The sequence below is a fragment of the Pelodiscus sinensis genome, chromosome 4 (genome assembly GCF_049634645.1).
Source record: "Pelodiscus sinensis isolate JC-2024 chromosome 4, ASM4963464v1, whole genome shotgun sequence".
Taxonomy (NCBI): domain Eukaryota; kingdom Metazoa; phylum Chordata; order Testudines; family Trionychidae; genus Pelodiscus; species Pelodiscus sinensis.
In genome coordinates this window covers 24522306-24544096 of record NC_134714.1, presented here as the reverse complement: position 1 = coordinate 24544096, position 21791 = coordinate 24522306, and the positions used below count along the sequence as shown (strand labels likewise).

Genomic DNA, 21791 nt, shown 5'->3' with positions numbered 1-21791 from the left:
GGTGGGTAGGGTATGCTCAGTATGCCCCTGGGGAGAGTAGAGGTGGCTTTCTGCCTCATCTTCCAGACATCTGTGCCAGACCAGGAGCTCTGCAGGGGTGCAAAAGAAATGGAGCAGGGACCATATCTGCTCTGTAGAGTTTAGAATGTCAAAAGAGGCAGGACTCCTGTGGACTGTTTTTATTTGAAGAGTTTTTCCTCCTTGTTCAGGCCCTAGGGCTAGATATATACCCAGGCAAAAGCTACACAATGTGTCTCAAGAATGCTACGAACTCAGCAGAGAACTAGGAACGCCCTAGGACAGCGGTTTTCAGCCTGTGGCCCTTTGACCCTGGGGATCTGCAAACATGCCCGTGATTTCCAAAGGCATCCACGCCTTCATTTGAAACTTTTTAGGAATCCACACATGGAAAAAAGTCTGGAAACCACCGCCCTAGCACTGCAGCTCCACCACAAACTTCCCCACTTAGCAATTAGACAGTTTGTTCGATACAGATTTTCAGCTTAGCTCTTAAAAGCAGTTTCATAAATATTCTATGGCTTTCCAAGCAGTGTAATTTGCCTCTCTGACATTAAAGAGGAAACTCTGTGAAGGGGAGGGATGACAACAAATTTATCCACCAATAGCATGCTCTTTTGGCACAAAAGCACATTCTTATCTTTACATCCCATAATGAGAAGGCAAAGACGGGATTGTTGCTACAACTCCCTGTGTGGGTAGATGTACATTATAGGAGAAGGGCAGCTGTACATGGTTAGATATTTTTTCCTCTGCCTACACTAACAGAAGAAACTGGGTTTGTAGTTTCCTGTGGTTTTCCTACGCACCGTTGAAGAGAACTTTTCACATGATGTCAGACTGCGAGGGACTGGTTGTGGGTAAGTGCCAGATTTATATTTACCGCAGTGTCCTGCCGACTGGTTCACATTCTCAGATTGCAAAGTCACACACAAACCCGCTTGGTTTCCAAGGGAGTCTGAGCCATTACAGGGGGAAAAACCCACGCATCAGCAGAGTTCTTCATGCTCTTAGTTACAAACCATTCTCCGGCTGCTGATCCTGGGTGGCTAGGCTATGAAGTTACATTTTCTTAATAAAGGTATGGAAAATAAATGAGAAGCTGACTTTAGCTAATCGGAAGCAGTCCGATTCTGTTGAAATGACAATATTGCAATTTGTTCTCTGGAGCTTCTAAGTGAAAATGTCTGGGAACAGTTCCTGAAACAACTGCCCTGTCCACCCACTATGTTAACACATCGATTAACCTTTTCAAATGGCAAGGGGCTGCAGAAAAGGCAGATGAATGTAATAAAGATGGGTCCTTTACTGCGAGAAAATACATACCCTGTGCACTTTATTTTCAAAATCAGTGCCTTGTGTATTCTGCCTACAGCTGAAAAGGAGTCACACATGGCTGGTTATGTCAAACTTTGTAGCACAAGATGTTGAGGAATGTGTTAGGAAGACATTTCTTAGCTATTTTGTTTTCTGCCCTTCTGTACATAGTGTAAACATTCACTAGATCATCTACGTGAAAGGAAACTCTTGTGAGGACACTGGAGCAATTCTGTGCCAAGGCTTTTGTTAAATAAAGGCATTCCATTTAAAAACACTTTTTGTATTTTGCCATGGCAAGCATTTGTCTTCTCGTATTTATAGTAGATTAATTTAGTTTGACTGGCTTGTGATGGCAGAGAGTCAGAGACCAGGTTCTTGATTTAAAAGTAGAGACAGAGAGGTGGAAAGCGAGTCCACTAATTTTCTTTTTTCTCTCTTTCCACTCCAGGGAGAGGGGAATATTTCTTTTTTTTTTAAAGGGTAAAATATGAATAATTTAATTCAGAGTCAGCTATACCATGGACAAGTTCCATGGATAGAGTAAGCTGTGAGCAGCAAGTCATTAGCATTGTATGCAGGCAGAGCAGGAGACAAGGAAGATGAACATTTCTTGCTTATCTTATCAATGGATTGATCCTGTACCAGAAAAACTTTCCTTCTTCAGCAAAGTTGGCCTTGACTTTAACAGTTTGAGGTGTGTGTGCTTGGTAAGCACTCAGGCTATGTCTACACTACAGAGTTTTTTTTGGAAAAAATCAAAAGATCAGAGGACTTTTTCCGGCATAGGTATTCCTCATTCAACAAGAACACTTTATTGCAAAAGAGCTCTTTCACAAAAAGGTGCGTGTGGATGGGGAAGATGGGGTTTTTGTGTGGAAAGAAGAAAAAGCACAGGTGCCCTGGTGGCCATTCTGTGCAAAGCAATCAGTGCTTGCTTTCGAGAGACTGCCCACGCAGTCTGGACACTCTTTCACAAAAGTGCACTGCTTTTTCAATGCACTTTTGCGATGTGGATGTGCTCTTGCACAAGAAGTTTTTGGGGAAGATCTTTTCTGATAAAAGCTTCTTTCACAAGAAGCCTGCAGTCTAGACATAGCCTCAGAGTTGAACGGGGATATTTCAGGGAGACACTGGCAGTAGTTAGAAGGCATCTGATATTAAGGATGAAATTGATATTTAGCATGCTGAGAGTGAAAGTTGCTGCTTATCTGAATTACCTTTGCAGTTGTAAGGACCCAGGATGTTTCCTCTGCAGCAAGTTGTTGATAGGTGTGTAGTGTTGTGGGTTTTGGTTTGTTGTTTCTAAAGAGTGAGAGGATGGGGTTTATTGGATGAAGGAAAGAACAAATTTCAGAGGGGGAATGACTGGAGGCAACTCTGAAACTTTCCCACATGTGTAGGTTGTTCAGTGCACAAGGTTTGTTTTCCTTACCATCATTGTCATATTCTCATCTCTTTCTCCAGTCTACTCACTACTTCCCGCATCAGACATCATGGCTGACACTATGCTCTTTTCACTCTCCTTGGTGTGAGGTAGAGATAGTTGAGTGGTAGCCAAACCTGTGGACACCACATGTGGTTTGCTGTACACACACACACACACACACACATGCACGCGCACACATACACACAGAGCACATAATCATCACTACTGCACTGTATGTTGTAATTTTTAATATTTCAGTTACTGACAGTTTGTCTCATATTAACAAATTTGGGAATGATCAAATAATTCCTTTGACGGTAATATCTTTTCCACCACTATTTGGAAGTCAAAAATGTTATCAATAAAATCTCTGTAAATAAAGGTTTAAACATTAACAGAAAAGTCTCTGTTGTAATATGATTACCACACAATGGTTCAAATACCACTCTACTAAGTCCATTGAGAATTATATCATGTAATTAATGCCAGCATCTTGTATTTTTAAGACTTATGTTAACTGGGGTTAGACCGTGGACTTGCAATAAGGTTGTTACAGTAGTATATTTAAGATTAACATTGTAACGTGGCTACACTCTTTTAACCTATTTATAGCAGAGTGCATGTGAGTGTCTGTGTATTTACTCTGTACTATAAATAGGTCTGTATTGTCTAGCCACACTACAACATTAATCTTATTTATTATATATTTTAGAGAGTTTGTCTGATCAAGAACTTCTCCTACTATGGTAAGAGCTAAGAACACCAAATTTGATATAAAGCTTCCTCTTATCATAACTTAAAGCAAGGTAAGGCTTTGGTGTGCCTGGAATGGGATTGCTTCTCATAAAACCAAACTGAAAGGAAACAGAATCACTGAATCAAGTACAGTCCCCAAAATTGACATAACTGAGCAAATGTTGAAAGAGACTGAACCAAAATGAGCTAGAAAAATATGATGAACATACAATAGGATTGCTTCTCAATAAATCTTACAGAAGAGAAATAAAATGAAGAAAATTGGAGTACAGTAGTGCTCTGTTTTGGCACAGGTAAATCAATGCTTGAAAACTAGAAGAAAATGTTCTTGGAAATCAAATTGACTAGAGCTCTTATTTGTTAAAATATAGTGAATAAGAGCTATAAGGATGAAGAAACACAAAATCCACTTGATGGAATTCCCAAATTATGGACTTGTACCACACTCTGTAAATCTACTGGTATAAAATAATTGTAGGGACTTTTTGGAATGTGTATGCCTCAAACAATCCTACAAATTTAAGTTTATAGTTACAGTAAATGAATGCCAAAATTTCTACACTACTTTCAGCCTACACAAGAATGTAGTAGGAACAGCTGCATAATTGTTTGGATCAGATAAACATTACAGAGAAAATGGTTGAATATGTTCTTTGATTTTAAGTAGCAGGATATGAACTGGCCAATGTAACTTTTTAACAAACTTTATTTAATAATAAAATTCATATTTCTGAATGAAATTTCAGGTGAAAACAGTGGGGTTTTATTTCTGTAACACAAGGACTCGTACTTTAGGTCATGGTCCCCTAGGACTGCAGTCTTTCATTGGTTCAGAATAGAAAGTTAAATGTGCAGGTGATAACAGAATGTAGAAAGAAGTTTCGTTTTATCTTTTCAATATAGTATTTGACACACAAAATATGTTAGATTTGCAGAAATGTTTTAAATAAGTCACTGTCACACTCGACTGAATTCTACCTAAAATGTGCTTGTGCATTTTAAAGTGCCAAGATAAAAAATGATCCATTAGTGAACAGAATTTTTAAATTTATACCATTAATTTTCTGAGTCTATTGTGACACTGGTAGATAGAGGAAAGAAGGATAAGTCACTTCAGGACAAGTACACTGCCTTCAGTTTCCTCCTTATTAGCAATTATTGACATACTGATGCTATCCATTAGTGTTAGGTACATAGATTTACTGTCATTGCTACATGCAGATAAAAGCAAAACACATCAATTATTTAAGTGCTTCCCTGGGTGTGTATTATTTTTTTCTTGTAAGAAGACACAGTTCAGTCTCTATACAACTGAACAGCCTTTCATGCTCTTAGCATTTTGATTAGGAACGAGTAAGTCATAATGGTCTTGGTTCTTACCACAACCTCTCGAACTTCAGATAACCTCTGAAGTCCAGCAAAGGCCCTTACAATGTCTGTTCTTATTTTCCCCTCTGAAACTGTATCATGAGGGAATAATTGTGCAGAATATTTGTGAAGTGCCATTCTTTTGCTATAGTTCTGACTAATTCAGCTGTGCTGAGATATAGATTTATTTATTTTTATTTCCAAGAGTGGTCACCACAGGGAATCTCTTTTATGTATCCTTTATCTTTTATTTAGTAAAATGTTGCTTAAATATGGAAGAAAGAGAATTGATTTCTCTAGCTCTGCTGCAGGTGTCAGGGGGCCCAATAAGTCTAGCATGGTTGTCACGCATTAATTCCTCCCAAACTCTTATATCTGTTTCTACAGAGGAAGGGGAAAATCCCTATGAAGTGTATTCGTGAACACCTTCATTATATATCACCCCCCACATCAGATGAGAATTGTACATTTCAACATGTCTTAGATGTTGTGGGCACCTGGCTAAAATGGGATGCTTCTCAAGAAAGGGGTCTCCCAAGAACTGACAGGTGATAGAAGTGTCTTGCTAGGCACACCATCTAGTCAAGTTATACAACAGGGGTACGTTTGGGCCTGCATTGAGATGTTGGTTTGCAGTGCTGTGGATAACCAATAAAAAGAAATACAATCCAGTTCACTCTCCCTTAGTTGAGCAGAGATAACATGACTAACAGGAATCAGAAATTATACAAATATACTTTTGTCACTAAAAGCACAGTGATGGCTCATGAGACACACAAGGCACAGATCTGTCTGGAGAAATGGCTCCATTACGATGTAGTTCCTTCTGAAATTAGAACCATGCTTTGAAATGGTTTTTAAGTTGGCCCAGTGGAAGTATTTCATTATTTGCTCTTTATGGGGCACACAGCCTTTTTGTAGAATAAGGGCCCAATCCTACAAATGCTTAGGCACTTGAGTGATTTTATTCATGAGTAATCTTATTAAATTGAAACATTTGCAGGAACAAATCCTAACAATTGTCCACATGCTCATGTTATGCCAGCAAAGGCTATGCACAGTATAACTGGTACCCTCAATTTCCTAAGGTAAGAAAGAGGCTGTGAGTCATATTTCTTGTGTTGACCCGACTGCCCAATACAGATCACTGCTACTGATTTATCAGAATTAGCCAGCCCTCTCAAGCTTGTTGGTCTTCTTAGGCCTGAATGTGAGCTTCCCAGCTCCACTCAAAATAGCCTGGAGTTTATGCAGCACTGCCTTGGGTATTGAGGTGTCTCAGCAAGTTTGCAGAGGCCGGGGTTAGGTGAGGATATAGAGAGCTCGTGCTCAGATGCTTGAAGATGTAGACCCTGCAAAAGCCTGAGACTGTAATGCAAGAGGAACCTTGCAATCAATATTCTGTGTAAAAGCAAACCACTATAATCCAAGTTATTATTACTACTGCAAGCTAAGGACATGTATTTTGTTATCAGTAATCTGGGGATGAAATGAACAAGCAGTTTATATTTTAAAACTGAAGTGCTTCTACTGATATGAATAAGATAATGTATTCCTGCAAGTCTGATCTGTCATCTTCAACAGACTTTGGTATCTCCCAACCGAATAGGAATTGTCAATGTGACTAGAATATTTAGCAGCTTCCCAGATATATCAGACTTAAACATAACACTGTAATATGTTTATGCTGCAGGGATATGGATTTCATTTGGAAAGGATTTAGGCCAGGCATTGCTCATGTCTCCTGCATTTACAATCAGTCCCAAAAGGGCAATTCAGGCATAACCATTTGTGCAAGAGATCCGAATCCATGAGATGACAATGATTTTCTCTGGAGAATGGCTCCTCAAATGTTTGACCCATTTCAGTGTTGCCAAGTTTTGTGATATTTTGTGAGATTTTTTTTTTAAGCTCAGTAGCTAGTGTCATGAGACACTCAGCTTTCCTTTAAGAAAATCCCAACATTTTTTAGCTCATCTGGGAATAGCTCTAAAATATGTGCTGAATGGACTGAAAGGGCTCCAACCAGCAAGAGGGAAATGACCATTTCACCATTTTTCAGCTGAAACTTTATTTGAATAAAGATGCCGTCAACTAAAATACTTGGTGAAATCAAATTTAATTCATATTGATTTCACAACATTGTTTTGGGAAAAAAAACTCTGCAAAAAAATAAACACGCTTTGTTTCAACATTTTCAACAGGAACTCTTTTGATTTTTTTTTTTTCAGTTTGAAAGGTTTTTTCATTTAGAACTTTGGTTTAAAAATAAGAGTGACAAGCCCCTAGAAGCAAAATGTAATATTGGATTTTGGGTTGAATTAAATGTTTAGATGGACCTCGGATGATTTTTTCAGTTCACTCAATTATGTAAAATAATTCATGGTTTTTTTTTTTTTTTTTAAATGCTGGATGTTGGCAATATTACTATCAAGCTATCTGGTATTCACACTCCAGTCCTGAGCCGCTGCAGTCTCAGAGCAGACTGTTAAGAAGCAGGGCACAAACCCCAGTCTGGTTGTGAATTCCATCTTTAGATTTTACTTACCAAGAGTCAAGTATAAATGCCCCAGGCACTTCAGCAGACTGACCAGGGTGTCACAGACATTGCTGGGAGGTGCTCCAATCTATCTTGTCCCAGTAAGCCTGCCTTTGTGATAGATACTCCCTTACATGAAAAATTACAACGTCATTCAGATTAGTCTGACACCCAAACAACTGGTCAATTGCCTCAGGTCAATTGCATCTTAGGGTATGTTTACACTTGCCCCCTAGTTCGAAGTAGGGGGCAAATGAAGCATACCGAAGTTGCTAATGAAGCATAGGATTTAAATATCCCACGCTTGATTAGCATATTCGTGGCTGGTTGCCGTTTTAAAAAGCTGGTAGTCTGAATTAACTGGCCGCGTGTAGACGTGGTAGTCTGATCCAAAACCCTTCCCTCGAATTAACTGTTACTCCTCATGCTTCATTAGCAACTTCGGTATGCTTCATTTGCCTCCCTAGTTCAAACTAGGGGACAAGTGTAGACATACCTTAAGGTATGTCTACACTACCCCCCTAGTTCGAACTGGGGGGGGGTAATGTAGTCATACGGAGTTGCAAATGAAGCCTGGGATTTGAATTTCCCGGGCTTCATTTGCATAAAGCCGGCCGGCGCCATTTTTTAATGCCGGCTAGGTCGGACCCCGTGCCATGCGGCTACACACGGCACTGACTAGTTAGTTCGGATTAGGCTTGCCAGCTGTCTACACTGGCCGCTTGAATTTCCGCAAGAACACTGATTTCCTACTATCTGAAATCAGTGCTTCTTGCAGAAATATTATGCTGCTACCGTTCGGGCAAAAGTCCTTTTGCGCAAAGCTTTTGCGCAAAAGGGCCAATGTAGACAACTGAGATTTGTTTTGTACAAAAAAGCCCCGATCGTGAAAATGGCGATTGGGGCTTTTTTGCAGAAAAGTGTGTCTAGATTAGCACGGATGCTTTTCCACAAAAAGTGCTTAAGCAATCTAGATGCTCTTTTCCGCAAATGCTTTTAACGGAAAACTTTTCTGTTAAAAGCATTTGCGGAAAATCATGCCAGTCTAGACGTAGCCTAGGTGTAATATCCGTTTCACCACAGGTGAGACAGGCTTTTTTCCAGCTGTGCATTTGTCAGTCAGTGTTCAACTGAGGCTTAGGGGCTTTCACATGAGTTAGAACTTCATCTGCCAGCATCACAACTACTACCTGCCTTTCATATGGGTCACTCCAATATCACATTTTTCCCTAGTAGGGTTTGGGGGCAAAGCTTTGCCAAGAAGGCTCAGTGAGATTTTACATATTTTTAGTCAAAAGGAGAAGAGGTGTGTGTGAGAGAGAGTGAATAAAAGGTTAGACTGGGCAAAGCAAACAAAGCCCAGGGCTGGTGAGGATTTTTTTATTTGATGTATTAAACAAATTAGATCTCTGTGGAGGATACCTCCAGATTCCTGTCTGCACACAGAATTGAATTCTCTCATGGGATTTATGATAGAACTCTCTACAAAGGGCATCACAAGTAAGTATCAGAAAGGAAACCTGTTCTTCTGTCTCTCTAGACCAGTTAGCTATGCAATAGATGTCATTTGAGACTGCAGTCTATTCAGCCAGGGCTCTGTCATGTCTAAAGCCGGGCAGGAAATGGCTTTCTCGGCCCACAAATATTTTTGAGAGTTGAGTTGAAAAAACGGAGAATTGTTTCTCCAGTGAGAATTTTTTAATAGAAAGAAAAATTTTAATGGGTATCTGGACTTACTGGTTTATTTGATTTCAAAAGAGAGCTGTTAGAATTTTAATTTGTGTTCCATTATTTTTAAATGCTTCTTTCTATTGTTCTTAGTGGAATTAATAGTTACATCCTACATGATATTTTCACGCTTCTTAGATGATCACTCTGCAATAACAGAATCTCAGTTTAAATTTCTATAAATATCTGTCTGGACCTACATTTTTTAGTCACCACATGTCTGCTATGGGCATTTAATCAACTGCAATCTCAAATGCCATCAATTGCATAGCTAACTGAACTAGAGAGAGAGGAAAAACAGGTTTCCTTTCCAATACTTACTTATGATGCCCTTTGTAGAGAGTTCCATCATAAATCCCATGGAGGAATTCAACATCCTTTTAATTTTGATTCCTAAGTGTTTTTACCTGCAGAGCAGTACCAGTGAATTTGACAAGTGTGTATCTGGGATTCTAAAGACTGAGGTATACCAATATAGGCGCCATTTTAATGTCTGTAATTATGTGTTTATTTTCAGAATACTATTGAACCATTAGATGTCTCTCTGTGTTACACAGGTTTCCAGATAGAGTATGGACTGTGGTAAACATGAGAGGAAAAAATGGGAACTCAAGTTATGTGCAAGACTGTGTATATAGTTTTTAGTTGCTTTCTTTTATTAATATCTCCTACTTAAAAAGGAATGTGATTCCACACTTCATGTAATCACTGCAGGTCCTGGTCCTCCAGGTCCTGCTAACTGCTGGCAGGATGGGTCTTTTTTTCTACCTTTACTTTGCATACCTGATTAATTGCAGCAATATTAATTTTATGTCCAACATTAGTTGGGCTATGTTGACTAGCTAGCTAATCACCTCTTTTGAGTGCAATCTTTTAGGAGGGACAAAGTTTTGGCTATATAAGGGGACTTTCAGAATACGCAATACATCAACAATTATGATTTTTGAATATTACTAGTTGCGCATGTCACAATTTGCTGTAGGTGAATGTTTGAACAGTCAGGCTTAAAATTAGCTTGTCACGAGTATCTGTGATAATAAAGTTGCATGTCTAATCATGAAAAACAAACACACAAAGTAGTTTTAACTTTGAGTGAAGATCTGGAGAAAATTCTTGTCTTCCACAACTTTCTCAGCTCTATGGAAGAATTATGTTTTCCTAGAATTATATTTTTGTTATATACAATTATCAAGGGATCTGGTGACAACCTAAAACCACAGAAGTGAAATGTGAGTGTCTTATTCATGTTACTAGGAGCCCAAAAGGAATTACAGTCTTTAATTATATGCATTTGAAGTATATTATTTAACTAGAGGATTTACTCAGCATTGCCTGAGTCCTTGTGGAGACTTAGGGTAGCAATCAGGGCAGGAGGCTGGGAGGTGTATGTGGACAGGGGGACCAATGGGTGGGAGGTGCAGGACTCAGGGCTGGGAGGCGGGGACTCAGGGCAAGCAGCTGGGAGGTGCAGGACTTGGGACAGGGAATGAAAGGTACAGGGCAGGGGACTCAAGACAGGGGTGAGAGGTGGGGAAGGGGAAACAACTGAGGGTAGGGGTGCGGGCTCAGGGCAGGGGTGTGTGGAGGAATCAGGGAAGAGGGGGTCAGGCCACAGAGACAGGAGGTGGAGGGCTATTACTGGGTCAGTGAGGGTGACACTACTCTAGCTCTGGTTCCTCCTGGGGGCTGGGGTTGTACTGCCTTGGTGGCTCCTCCTAATGTGGATGGGGAGGTGAGGATGGCAGCTTGCTCCTGGTGACTGGGGCTGCTTTGCCCAGTCCCCTAGTCAGCAGTTCCTGGAAAGGGGGGCTGCCTGCTCTCCCCAGCTGAAGGTTCCTGGTGGAAAGTGGCCGTCTGCCAGCCAGTATATCAAGCCCCTCCAGCCTGTACTTGCAGGTGAGCATGCCTAGGCCTGGGCTTCCCAGCACCCTTGGCCTCTGCTTGCGGGGGGGAGGGGGGGTTAGCCAGTGCTGGGCTGCCTCTCTCACTGCCCCAGACTCTAGTCATGGGGGAGATTGGAGGCTGGAGCTAGGCCATGGTTCCCAGCCCCCCCAGTCTGTATTCATGGTGGGTGGGGGACAAATGCCACCAGTTCTTGTCCCCCCCCCAATCAGTACATGTTCCTGGGTGGTCTCATCTGGTCCTGGACTACAGATAGTGCTGGACCAGAAAGCCCTGGCAGCTGGGAACAGGAGTCAGCGAGTCAGGACTGCAGCCAGGCTGGTGGCATCAGGGCCAGTGGCCGGGTGTCCTGGCTAGGCTGAGAGCACAGCCCTGGCGGCAATGGGATTGGTGCCCAGGAGCCGCAGCCATGAGGGGAAAGGGAGTGCAGCTCAGGCTGGCAGCGGCGGGACGGGTGGCTGGGAGTCCTCACTCGGCCAGGACAGGGAGTGCAGCTCGGGCCAGCAAAAGTGGGACTTGCAGCCAGGAGAGGAGCCCAGGAGCAGGCCTGATGGCAATGATAGCTGATGGAACTCTTGTGACCTGAGCAGTCCCAAACCAGAGAGTTTGCCGGGCCATGGAGGTCCAACCTGTCTTACACCATTTAGGTCATGCATTAGAAATGGAAAATTACTCCAAACCAATGAAAACTGACAAGTCAACTTCATTGTTTAAACCAGGGGTTCTCAGCCTTTCCAGACTACTGTACCTTTTCAGGAGTCTGGGTTGTCTTTGGTCCCCCAAGTTCCATCTGACTTAAAAACAACACGTTGAGAAAATAAAAAATAAAAATACAAAAGTGTCACAGCTGAAGACATGGCTTGCTTCCTCACTTTTACCAAGTAATTATGAAATAAATTTATTATAAATATGGTACATATTCGGGCCTGATTTTTCACTTGTGAGCTGTGCCTGAAGCCCGAGCCCCAGGGCTGAAACATATAATTTAGCATAACAGGACCCCCTGTGGCATGGAACCCCAGGTACTTGCCCTGCTTGCCACCTCTTCATGCCAGACCTGCACTGTCACACCCTGTCGAGTGCCTCCCCATGGGGAATGCAACCCCCAGCTTGAGAAATACTCCTCTAGCTAAGCTGAGAACCTCTTGGAAGACCTGTGAGTACCCCTACAGGTACACGTCCTTCTGGGTGAGAACCATTGGTTTAAACTGAGCAAAGCACAAAAAGCCAACCACCAACATACGTCATGGAAAATTAATTAATGTTCAAAAGTCTTTCAGTTTTAATGTGGAGTTATTAAGGAAATTTATTTTCTAACACAATTTTTAACCTGACAGACACTTTAAAATCCCCTGTGTAAGCCTATTACAAGCTTCTGTGTATTATTAGACTGATTACAATTAGCAAATATTAGTGGATCAGCACAGTTCTAAGACATTTATTCTGTTCCATTTATCCTGCTTTTCTAAATTTCTTTCCTACCATAAATCCAGTACAGATCAGTTCCTTTCACATATCAGCCTTTCTGCTAGGTAAGTGATGAAAAGGAAGCAGGACAAAAAGAAATGTAAAATTAACCATCAGGAGCAGCTGATGAGTCAAGAGGCTCTTGAGTTAAATCCCTCACTGGTGTCATTGCTTGCAGCAGTGCCAATGGCATTAATGGCACTAAGTCACTTATCTCCAATATAAAAATGATTCAGAATCATTTTATAGCCGACAGCTTTAGTCATTATAAATCCTCTTCCCTCTCCATTTCCTCCCCTGCTCTTTTGTTTGCCTCCCTTTGCTGTGGCACGCCATGTATAAATTAGATTATAAACCATGTGGAGGAGGGGTATATTTTCATTTGTTTATCAAGTTCCATGCACACCAGCTGTAGAAATAATTCCTAAAGGCCTTACTTTGGTTGCGTATATTATTGACTCCTTATCTGGACAAAACAAAGTAAAAGCAAATCAAGTTTTACCTAAATAAGGAGGGAGCGCAGATTTTTAAAGGTGTTTAGGCTTTGCTCAGCATTTCAAGGCTTAAGTGACATAGCTGAGGTGTGAATCTCATGGCAGTTGCATGCTGCATGCTAACTGGCCAGGTGGACTCTGCTATTTTGCTCTAATAGTGTGTTTTGGTGAACTTCTGTTTCAATGGTAGAGCAGAACGCTTATGGCATGATAACCGGGTCTACATGGCCAAGATAGAGCCCTGTTCACTAGAGCACTGGAGATTTATGCCCCAGTTTGCCATGCACTCTCTGTAGAGACTAGGCATGTTAAGTAGAGGTTAATTAGCTAATTAAATAGTAGATGGAATTTTCATTGTCTACTAGATTAGTCGTAGAGAGCGCCCCTCCCTTATCTGCTGCAGCACTGTAGTTAAAATATAGGAGCTGCAGCCCATCTACTACATTTAAAGTTCAAAGCTGCAGCGGGGTTAGCTCCCATGGTGGCTCGAGCTGGTACTGAACAGTGAATATAGTGTACTTGGACTTTCAGAAAGTCAGTGACAAGGTACCTCACCACAGGCTCTTAAGTAACAAAGTATGAACAAAGGTTAACAGTGGGGTCTTCCAGGAAGCTGTTCTTACATACTTAGACATAGCCAAAATTTTCTGGAAAAAAGGGTGAAAGTGATGTGACAGAATTTTTAGATGATAGAAAATAACTTGATATAGTTATGCAAATCTAACTCTGGAGCTTTACAACATGATTTCACTAAACGGGGTCATTGGGTGATAAAATGATACAACTGAATTGAAAAAAATTCAATGTTGAAAAGTACAAAGTAATGTACATTGGAAAATATAATCCCAACTGTACATACAACATGCAGCAATCTAAATTAGCTGTGACGGCTTAAAAAAAGATCTTGGAATCACCATGGATAGTTTACTGAAAGTGCCCAACCAGCAGCAGGCAAAAAAAAGTGAATGGAATGTTGTTAAATGTTATTTAATGGAGTCATTAAAAAAGCTATAGTTGTTAAAACTGAAAATATCACAATGCCATTATATAAACCATGAGGGGTGTGGGATAGCTCAGTGGTTTGAGCATTGGCCTGCTAAACCCAGGGTTGTGAGTTCAATCCTTGTAGAGGCCATTTAGGGATTTGGGGCAAAAATTTGTCAGGAATGGTACTTGGTCCTGCAGTGAAGGCAGGGGACTGGATTCAATGACTTTTCAAGGTCCCTTCCAGTTCTAGGAGATAGGCAATCTCCATTATATTAAAAAAAAAAAAAGACTCCCACACACTGTATACTGAATGCAGTTTTGATTGCTGCATCTCAAAAACAGATGTTCTTCTCTGTACTTTTTCCAGTTCTAATACAAGGAAATTTTACTAGAGGTATGGAACAGTTTCCATATCAGGACACATTAAAAATACTGGGTCTGCTCAGTTTAGAAAAGAGAAGACTAATGAGGTACATTAGAGATGTCTATAAAATCATGAATGGTATGGAGAAAGTGAATAGGGAAGTGTTATTTATTCCTTCACATAACACAACTACTAGGGATCACAAAATAAAAATGATAGGCAGATTTGAAACAAAACGAGGAATTACTTCTTCACAGAATGCACAGTCAACCTTTTAAATTCATTGCCATGGAAAATTGTGAAGTCCAAAAGTACAACTGGGTTCAAGAAAGACTCAGATAAGTTCATGGTGGATAGGTTCATTGATGGCTTTTCTCCAAGATGGTCAGGGATGCAGTCTCATGCTCCAGGAATCCCTAAACCTTAGAAACCTAGACTTAATGACAAGAGATAGAAGGAATGATGAATTTTGAGTGATCTGATGTATCTCATACTAGTCACTGGCAGAGATGGGATATTGAGCTAGATGGACCATTGGACCAACACAGTATGGCCATTTTTATGATGCAATTCCTCATCACTGTTAAACAGCTATGATGAAAAATATCCAGAAATGGTACGTGTTTTGGTGTTATTGGTCAGAGTAAACATGACTGTAAAATAAAAATAACACATGAAAAGAAACTATGTTTAAGCCTCATAAAGTGGAGAAAATTTCCAAGAACACCTCAGCACAGAAAAAAACCCTTAACTCAGTAATGTCATCAGTGGCAGTGCTAGGGTGCCATTATTACCACTATGGATAGCTGTAGCCTCATGTTGCTTGAGGAAGTCAGTCAGAGCTGACCATGGGCTTGTCTATGGTGCATATTGACCTGCCTGAAAATATTCACATTGAGCCTGACTTAAAGCACATGGAAGTCAACCTGAGTCTGTCTTGATGTCAGTGAACATTAGATTGGGTGGATTGTATAGAAAAATGCTCTAGCTGCTCACCACACAACTTGCTTTTTTTTTAAATGTTATTGTTTTTAAAATCCACAAAATATCTCCCATTGTCTTTTATGATTTTGTGTGAGACCCAGTCTTGTGCAATCCATTCATGAAGCAAATGTTGGGCTGTTGAGTCTTTCACCGTGACAGACTCCAGGGCATGGACTATTTCATCTGAAAAACAGCATCGTTACCTACTTCCATCACCTTTCCTGGAATGGATTTCAGACATAGTGTGTCTACGCTACAACAGGAACCGCAGCACAGCTAGGCTATGCCTACACTACAGGGTTTTTGTGGAAAAACAGCCATTTTAGTGCAAAAACCCCAGAGCATCCACACCTCAAGCGCATTTTTGTGCAAGAAAATGTACAGTAAAATGTCAGAACAGAGGGTTTGCGGTGTAGGTATACCTCTTTCTATGAGGAATAACTCCTTTTTGCACAAGAGTTCTTGTGCAAAATGTATGTGTGGACGCTCAACAGGGGTTTCTTGTGCAAAAAGAGCCTATCTTAAAAAAGTACAGGTGATCTGATGGCCATTCTGTGAACTTTCTTGCACAAGAGTGTCCATGCAGTATGGATGCTCTCTTGCATATAAGCACATCGTGTGGATGCGCTTTTGCGCAAGAAGTTTTGCGGAAGATCTCTTCTGCAAAAAGCTTATTGCGCAAAAACACTGCAGTGTAGACAAAGCCCTACAGTGCTGGAGCTAAGTTCCTGTAGTGTAGACACTTACTACAGAGACACAAGGGATTTTTTCAATCAGTGTAGTAAATCCATCTCCTTGAAAGGTGGTATCTAGGTCAATGGAAAAATTCCTCTGTAGACCAAGCTGTGTGGACGGCAGGGGTTAGGTCAACCTAATGTGTCGCACAGGCTCAAGTGATACTGCTAGATTAATTTAATCCCAGTCATAGTCTAGAGATTGTGCCTTGGTTGATAGGAGTGTTAGCAGCCGCACCAAGCTAGAGTCAGGCAATGTGAAGAAGAAGAAACATTTGATGCAAAAACAAAACAAAAAAAATTTACATAAGAGAGCAAATATGTGGGTTTTTTTAAGTGAATCAGCTATAATACTTAATCAAATATCTTGCGAGGGATATATTCCTTTCTACCTTAGATGTGATCTAGTGTTAGTGGTTCACAAAAGATTTGAAAAGGAGAGGAAATATTTGATCAGTACCCCGTAGAAAATGGGAAAATGTATCTGTTATTTCCTTTTGCTTACTTAGTGCACGAGAGTCAAGCTCGTGGATTTTTTTGTGCTTGCTGACTGCTAGAAGCTAGCAGCTTTTTCTCTCAAAGCTTGGAACTGTGTATGTTTAGCTCCTGAGAGGAAACATAAATAAATCAAAAGTTAGCGGATGTTGCCTCATTAGTGTGAGATATGCAGTCTGAGCATGTACAGTATGGATAACAGATGTACCGTGAATCAGAAAATATTTTTGGAAACTTTCACAAATGGAAAGACAAACATGTCAGTTTCTGTCACCTTGCTTCATTTAAGATTACACTAATAGGATTGTTACCTTCTTTAATATTCAGAGGAAAGATGGCTTTTTTGGAAAACAGATTGTATCTACAGGGGAAAATCCTAAACATAAATGGTAAAAGCTAGTACTGAATACATAAAAAGAGAGGGCACATTATTGTAAAACAAACAGTAACAAAACCAATCTGGATAAGTGACTCTTCTGAAATGAAAAAACTAAATACTTCAAAGTAAAACATCTCCATCACAAAGGACTTTCATTACTATTCACAGATTATCTTATCAAACCTTAAATACTTTGAAAAAATAACTCAGCAGCAGCAATTGTTGAAGAGTCATATTCAACACTACTTTCCAGAGAGTATCTGCATCAAAAGATAAAAGATGTCAAACATGAGATCCTATTATAAGCAATGGAAAGAGTCATTAATCACAGTATTGCAGATGCAGTCCCTCTGGAGACTACATTAATAGACACAATGCGTTGCTACTGATGTTTAAAATCCTGTTACCCATGTACTCTTAGTCTGAGATCCATCCAGAGAGCTCAGTTCCCTGTGTGAAGATATCTCTGATTTCTGCATCATCCTGCATAAGAATGCATGCTGTAGTCAAGGTGATTTTCCATGCTTTCTTCATATTTCTTAAAGATAATGGACTGAATTCTGCTGTCAGCTAGGAGCTGGACAATGCCATTCCAATCGGTGGAGTTTCTCAGTGAAAGGGCCTCACCCAATGGAATGCATTAGCGTAACAGGGTTTAGGTATTGGCCCACCTGTATTTGTACTTTATTTAGCAAATGACCTTGAATGTATAGGAATGGATCTGATTTCTCCATCGCTTGAGTTTCAATGATTATACATAAATATTGGCACAAGGTAATCAAATTATCATTATTACCCCTCACTCTATTCTAACCAATGGTAATAAATCTACAGAACTCTCACCAATTATAAATATATAAATAAACAATGATTTCAGAAAGATGCTAATACTATGAAAGTCAGGGCTGGCCTTAGGCCGATTCACCCAATTCCCCGGAATCGGGCCCCGCGCCTAAAAGGGCCCCGCGCTCTAAAGCCAGAGAGCCCTGTGCCCTAAACCTGGAGGTGTGCCAGGCACGCTATGGGAGAGGGTGTCAGCCCCGGAGGAGGAGTGCAGTGGCTTTTGTGCGCTGAGGGAGGGGGAGGTGGCTCGTGGGATTGGCTGGTAGGAGGCACTCTGCCCTGTAGCTGGGTATTTAAAGGGACTGTGAATTGTATGTTTGTGTGCTGGGTTGTTGTTGTTGTTTTTTTTTTCTCAGCCAAAATTTGGTTTGAATTGGGCCCCGCACTTCTTCCTAAAGCCAGCCCTGATGAAAGCTAATGAAAAAGATCAAACAGAATCCATGTCAGTTACAGTCTATCTACATGTGCAGCTATAAGTTAATGCAATAAGTTCATATAACTGCTTGCGTGACAAGAATGTCACAGATGGCTCCAATTTCATTTTCTCCCACTGCACAGTAATTTACAGAGCTGTGATTTAAGCTTTGGTCATCACCTCTGGTGGATATGTTTGGGGGAGGGAACACTGAATTTCACATGCAGTCTTTCTTTCTGTTGTGAAATTAGCTGCCTGTGTATTGAGAAATCATACAGGACAGCTGTTTATTGTTTGCAAAATCAGGGCAATGAGAGATCTGCTGTTTAAAAAAAATAAATAAATAAACGTTTCCCACGTGAACATATCTCTATTATCCTGGTACCATAGCTGGTTGTGAAAGGGCTTTTATGTAATGCTAGGTAGACAGTCGTGAGGAAATAAGAGAGAGTGATTTATTTGTGAAAGTCCTTTTGGAAGCCGTATGTATGTCTTGCTGCTGTAAAGGGCAGTAAATATAGAGTGCCCTAATATATTCAGCAAATGGTAATACTGTATTACATGCAGAAAAATAGTGGAAAAAAAAGAATGGAGACACACATGTGGATATGCAGGCTTAAAATGCAGTAGAAAAGCCTTACTTTTTTGTTCAGTGGGACTATTAAATTAAGCTCTGAAGTAGAGGTAGTCCACATCCCCACAACCCACCATGGTGGCTCTGAGCATCGAGGTAGAAGGAGAGTCTGGAGGGAATGGGAGTGGAGAATGGGTGTGGTCAGCTACTCTATGCTTCCCACAGTTCCGCTGGCCCCAAAACCTACATATGAAGAAATTTCAAGTTGCATTTGCTACACCTTCCCAATCTCTCCTAATATTTAACAGAGATTTCATCCCCTGATCTCTGCATTGTTCCTATTAACAAAACCCTTTTACGTGGGCCTTTGGAATCATGGTTAGGCGCAATAGTAGGAATCAGCAGATGTTTATTTTTGTGATTATATCCAAGTGTTTGAAATTAATGGCCTTTGAGCCTTATTTGATTCATGGCAGGGCATCACACATCTAAAATAAAGTGAAATTGTTCCCCCTTGATAGCACTTTGCAATTTTTTCTATTATTTTTATGTCTGATCACTTTGAACAGGAAGTGCTTATGCATACAAGTGAAGCACAGCTTATGTATAACCTTCAGCCACTGAAAAATGCTGAGATGGAACAAAAAGTCTAAATTAGAATATGCTCTTTGTGATTGGCGGCCCATTGGGGTTCTATGTGTGACCCCAGAGATATTTTGTCACACACATTTTGTCAAGCCCCCTTTTTTATTTTTGAGAAACCCTCCTGCCTCCCTGCCTCTTCTTTACCATCATCCAGCCCCCCTTTTAACAAAAAATTCAATTTGTAATTTAAAATTAAACACAAAAACTTGGTATAAACATTATTTAAAATTAAAAATAATCACAAACAGTTTTTCTTCACCCAAACATTTAATAAAAATGTAATTTAACATAAGAAATAGCAGAAACAAAATGAATTGAATGTGAAGGATGCTGCTGCAGTTTCTTCACAAGTTGGGAAATCCTAGGTTTGAAAGATAAAAGTGCACAATGCAAATAGTTTTTGACCTCCAATCAATTTCTTTGTTTCGTTTTTAATGTGACTAAACTTGAAAAGCTTAGGTGTAAGCTCTGGGAGAGAATTTGGGTGCAGGAGGAAGAGGTGAAGGGGCTACTGGCTCAGGGAGGGGGTTCCAGGCTGGACAGTGTTGGGGTCAGGTGGAGCGTTGGGGTGCTGAGCAAACCACAGTCTTGTGCATGTGAGGATGCAGGAGTTCAGGTTGCGGTGTATGAGGGGCTCAGGCAGGGGAGTTGGGAGTATGATGGGCTCAGGACACAGATTTACAGTGTGTGGATTGTGCAGTAGTGGTGTGGCAAAAGATGTGAGATGTTCAGGACAGGGGGTTCTGGTGTATGATAGGCTCATGGCTGGGGTGTGTGTGGTGATACAGGGGTGTTATGATGCTGCGGCCAGATGGGGGCTTGTTGGCCAAGCTTCATTTTTAAATAAAATATGTCCAACACAAATGTTGCAGCATTGTCTTTATTTATGGGAGGGGCAGGGAACCTGTTTTGGGTCAGGGGTCACTGACCCACAGAAAAATCAGACAGGGACCTCACAAGTGAGATGCAAAAAAACCAACCCCTCCAAGCCCTCCCAAGTCTCACTGATGTGGCCCCAACTGAGACACCTCACTCCCCGGAACCCCAGCCCCATGTAGGACTGAGGTTCAAGGCCTCAGGCCAGATTAACTCTTCTGGGGTTCCAGGGTTAGTGGAATTTGTAGACCCCTCTATACTCTGAGGTGGGTCCAGAAATGTGGGATCCAGTGTGCAGGACAGGGGATCCAGTGTGCCAGTGAGTGGGATCTCACAGGGATGGCCTACCAGGCACACTATGTACCCATTCTTCAGCAGAGCAAATACATGCTATACACTGACATACTTGTTTCAATCCAGCAGCTCAGCATAAAGCCCTTGGGATGTTGTTTCCACTGTGATTACAGCAGGAGAATGGGACGGAGAGGAGGAAGAGGTGAGATAAGAGTCCCATGAAGTGAACGGAAATGTGTCCTTTAAGTCATACATATGATGACTGCAGATACGGATAAATAGTTTTTACTGTAAAGATTGCAGTGACAAATTGATTCCCATCTATATCTCTGCTGGCTGCCTCAGCTTTTCCATATGATATACTGTGATCTCTGTGTGATCATTTTATGCGCAGCAAGATAAAAGATCCTGCTCTAGAGCTCAGTTGTACAACTATTGCTCACATGTGTTAGTCACACAAACAGTCCCATTGATGCCAATGCTAGTGTGCAGATTGCAGAGACAAGTTCTCTCTGAGGCTTGGAAACTGAAGACAGAGAAACAAAGACTCTTTTCTTAAAGCTTTATATCCATGTATCATGTTCTGACTCACTTCACCTCACGGAGGACTGAAAACCCCACACAGTCATCTTTTTACCCTGTTTACATAGTCAGAGCCTTAAGTTACACAAAGCAGTGCTCACTCCAGCTGATTCCATTAATGATGAAGTCATTGGCTTATACTTAGTACTGATGGTGGAAAATACTCACAGGTTTATGGCTACAGATCAGATGTTCAGTGTTTACTAGTGGGAATACAATACTGCACAGTGAAATGGTATTAACATAGGGAGCCTGCTTTATTTCTTCTGCTAGATTCTCTCTTAAATCACGTCTTTTCATGGAAAGGGAATAGAAAAATTCAAAACAATTGCTTCTACTATTGATTTTTATGGAACAGATTAGGAATGTTGAACCTGTCTAGTTTGGCGCACTCTGGTCCGGCAACGTCTGTGATCTGGCATGATTTTAGTTAGCTGGATGTCCACTTATTATGGGCATGGCTAAGTTTTCTGCATTTCCATAAAGTTTGTTTGAAGACACCAGTCCTGGCTCTCAGTGTTCTATGCTGTTATTTAGCTCTAATTTACCCCCAAATATCTTCTAAGCTCCCCGTGAGCAGTGGAAGTGTTGGCAATGGCTG

At 40.9% G+C, this 21791-nt stretch overlaps 1 protein-coding gene across 1 annotated transcript in view; it reads left to right on the top strand.

Annotated features, from left to right (window-relative positions):
• Positions 1 to 627: 627 nt before the first annotated feature.
• Positions 628 to 21791, top strand: part of EML1 (EMAP like 1) — a 169777-nt gene continuing 148613 nt past the window's right edge. Inside the window, exon 1 of the mRNA XM_075926585.1 lies at positions 628 to 878. Within this exon, the coding sequence (XP_075782700.1) occupies positions 848 to 878 (31 nt within the window). The 5' untranslated portion in view covers positions 628 to 847. The remainder of the gene's footprint in view (positions 879 to 21791) is intronic.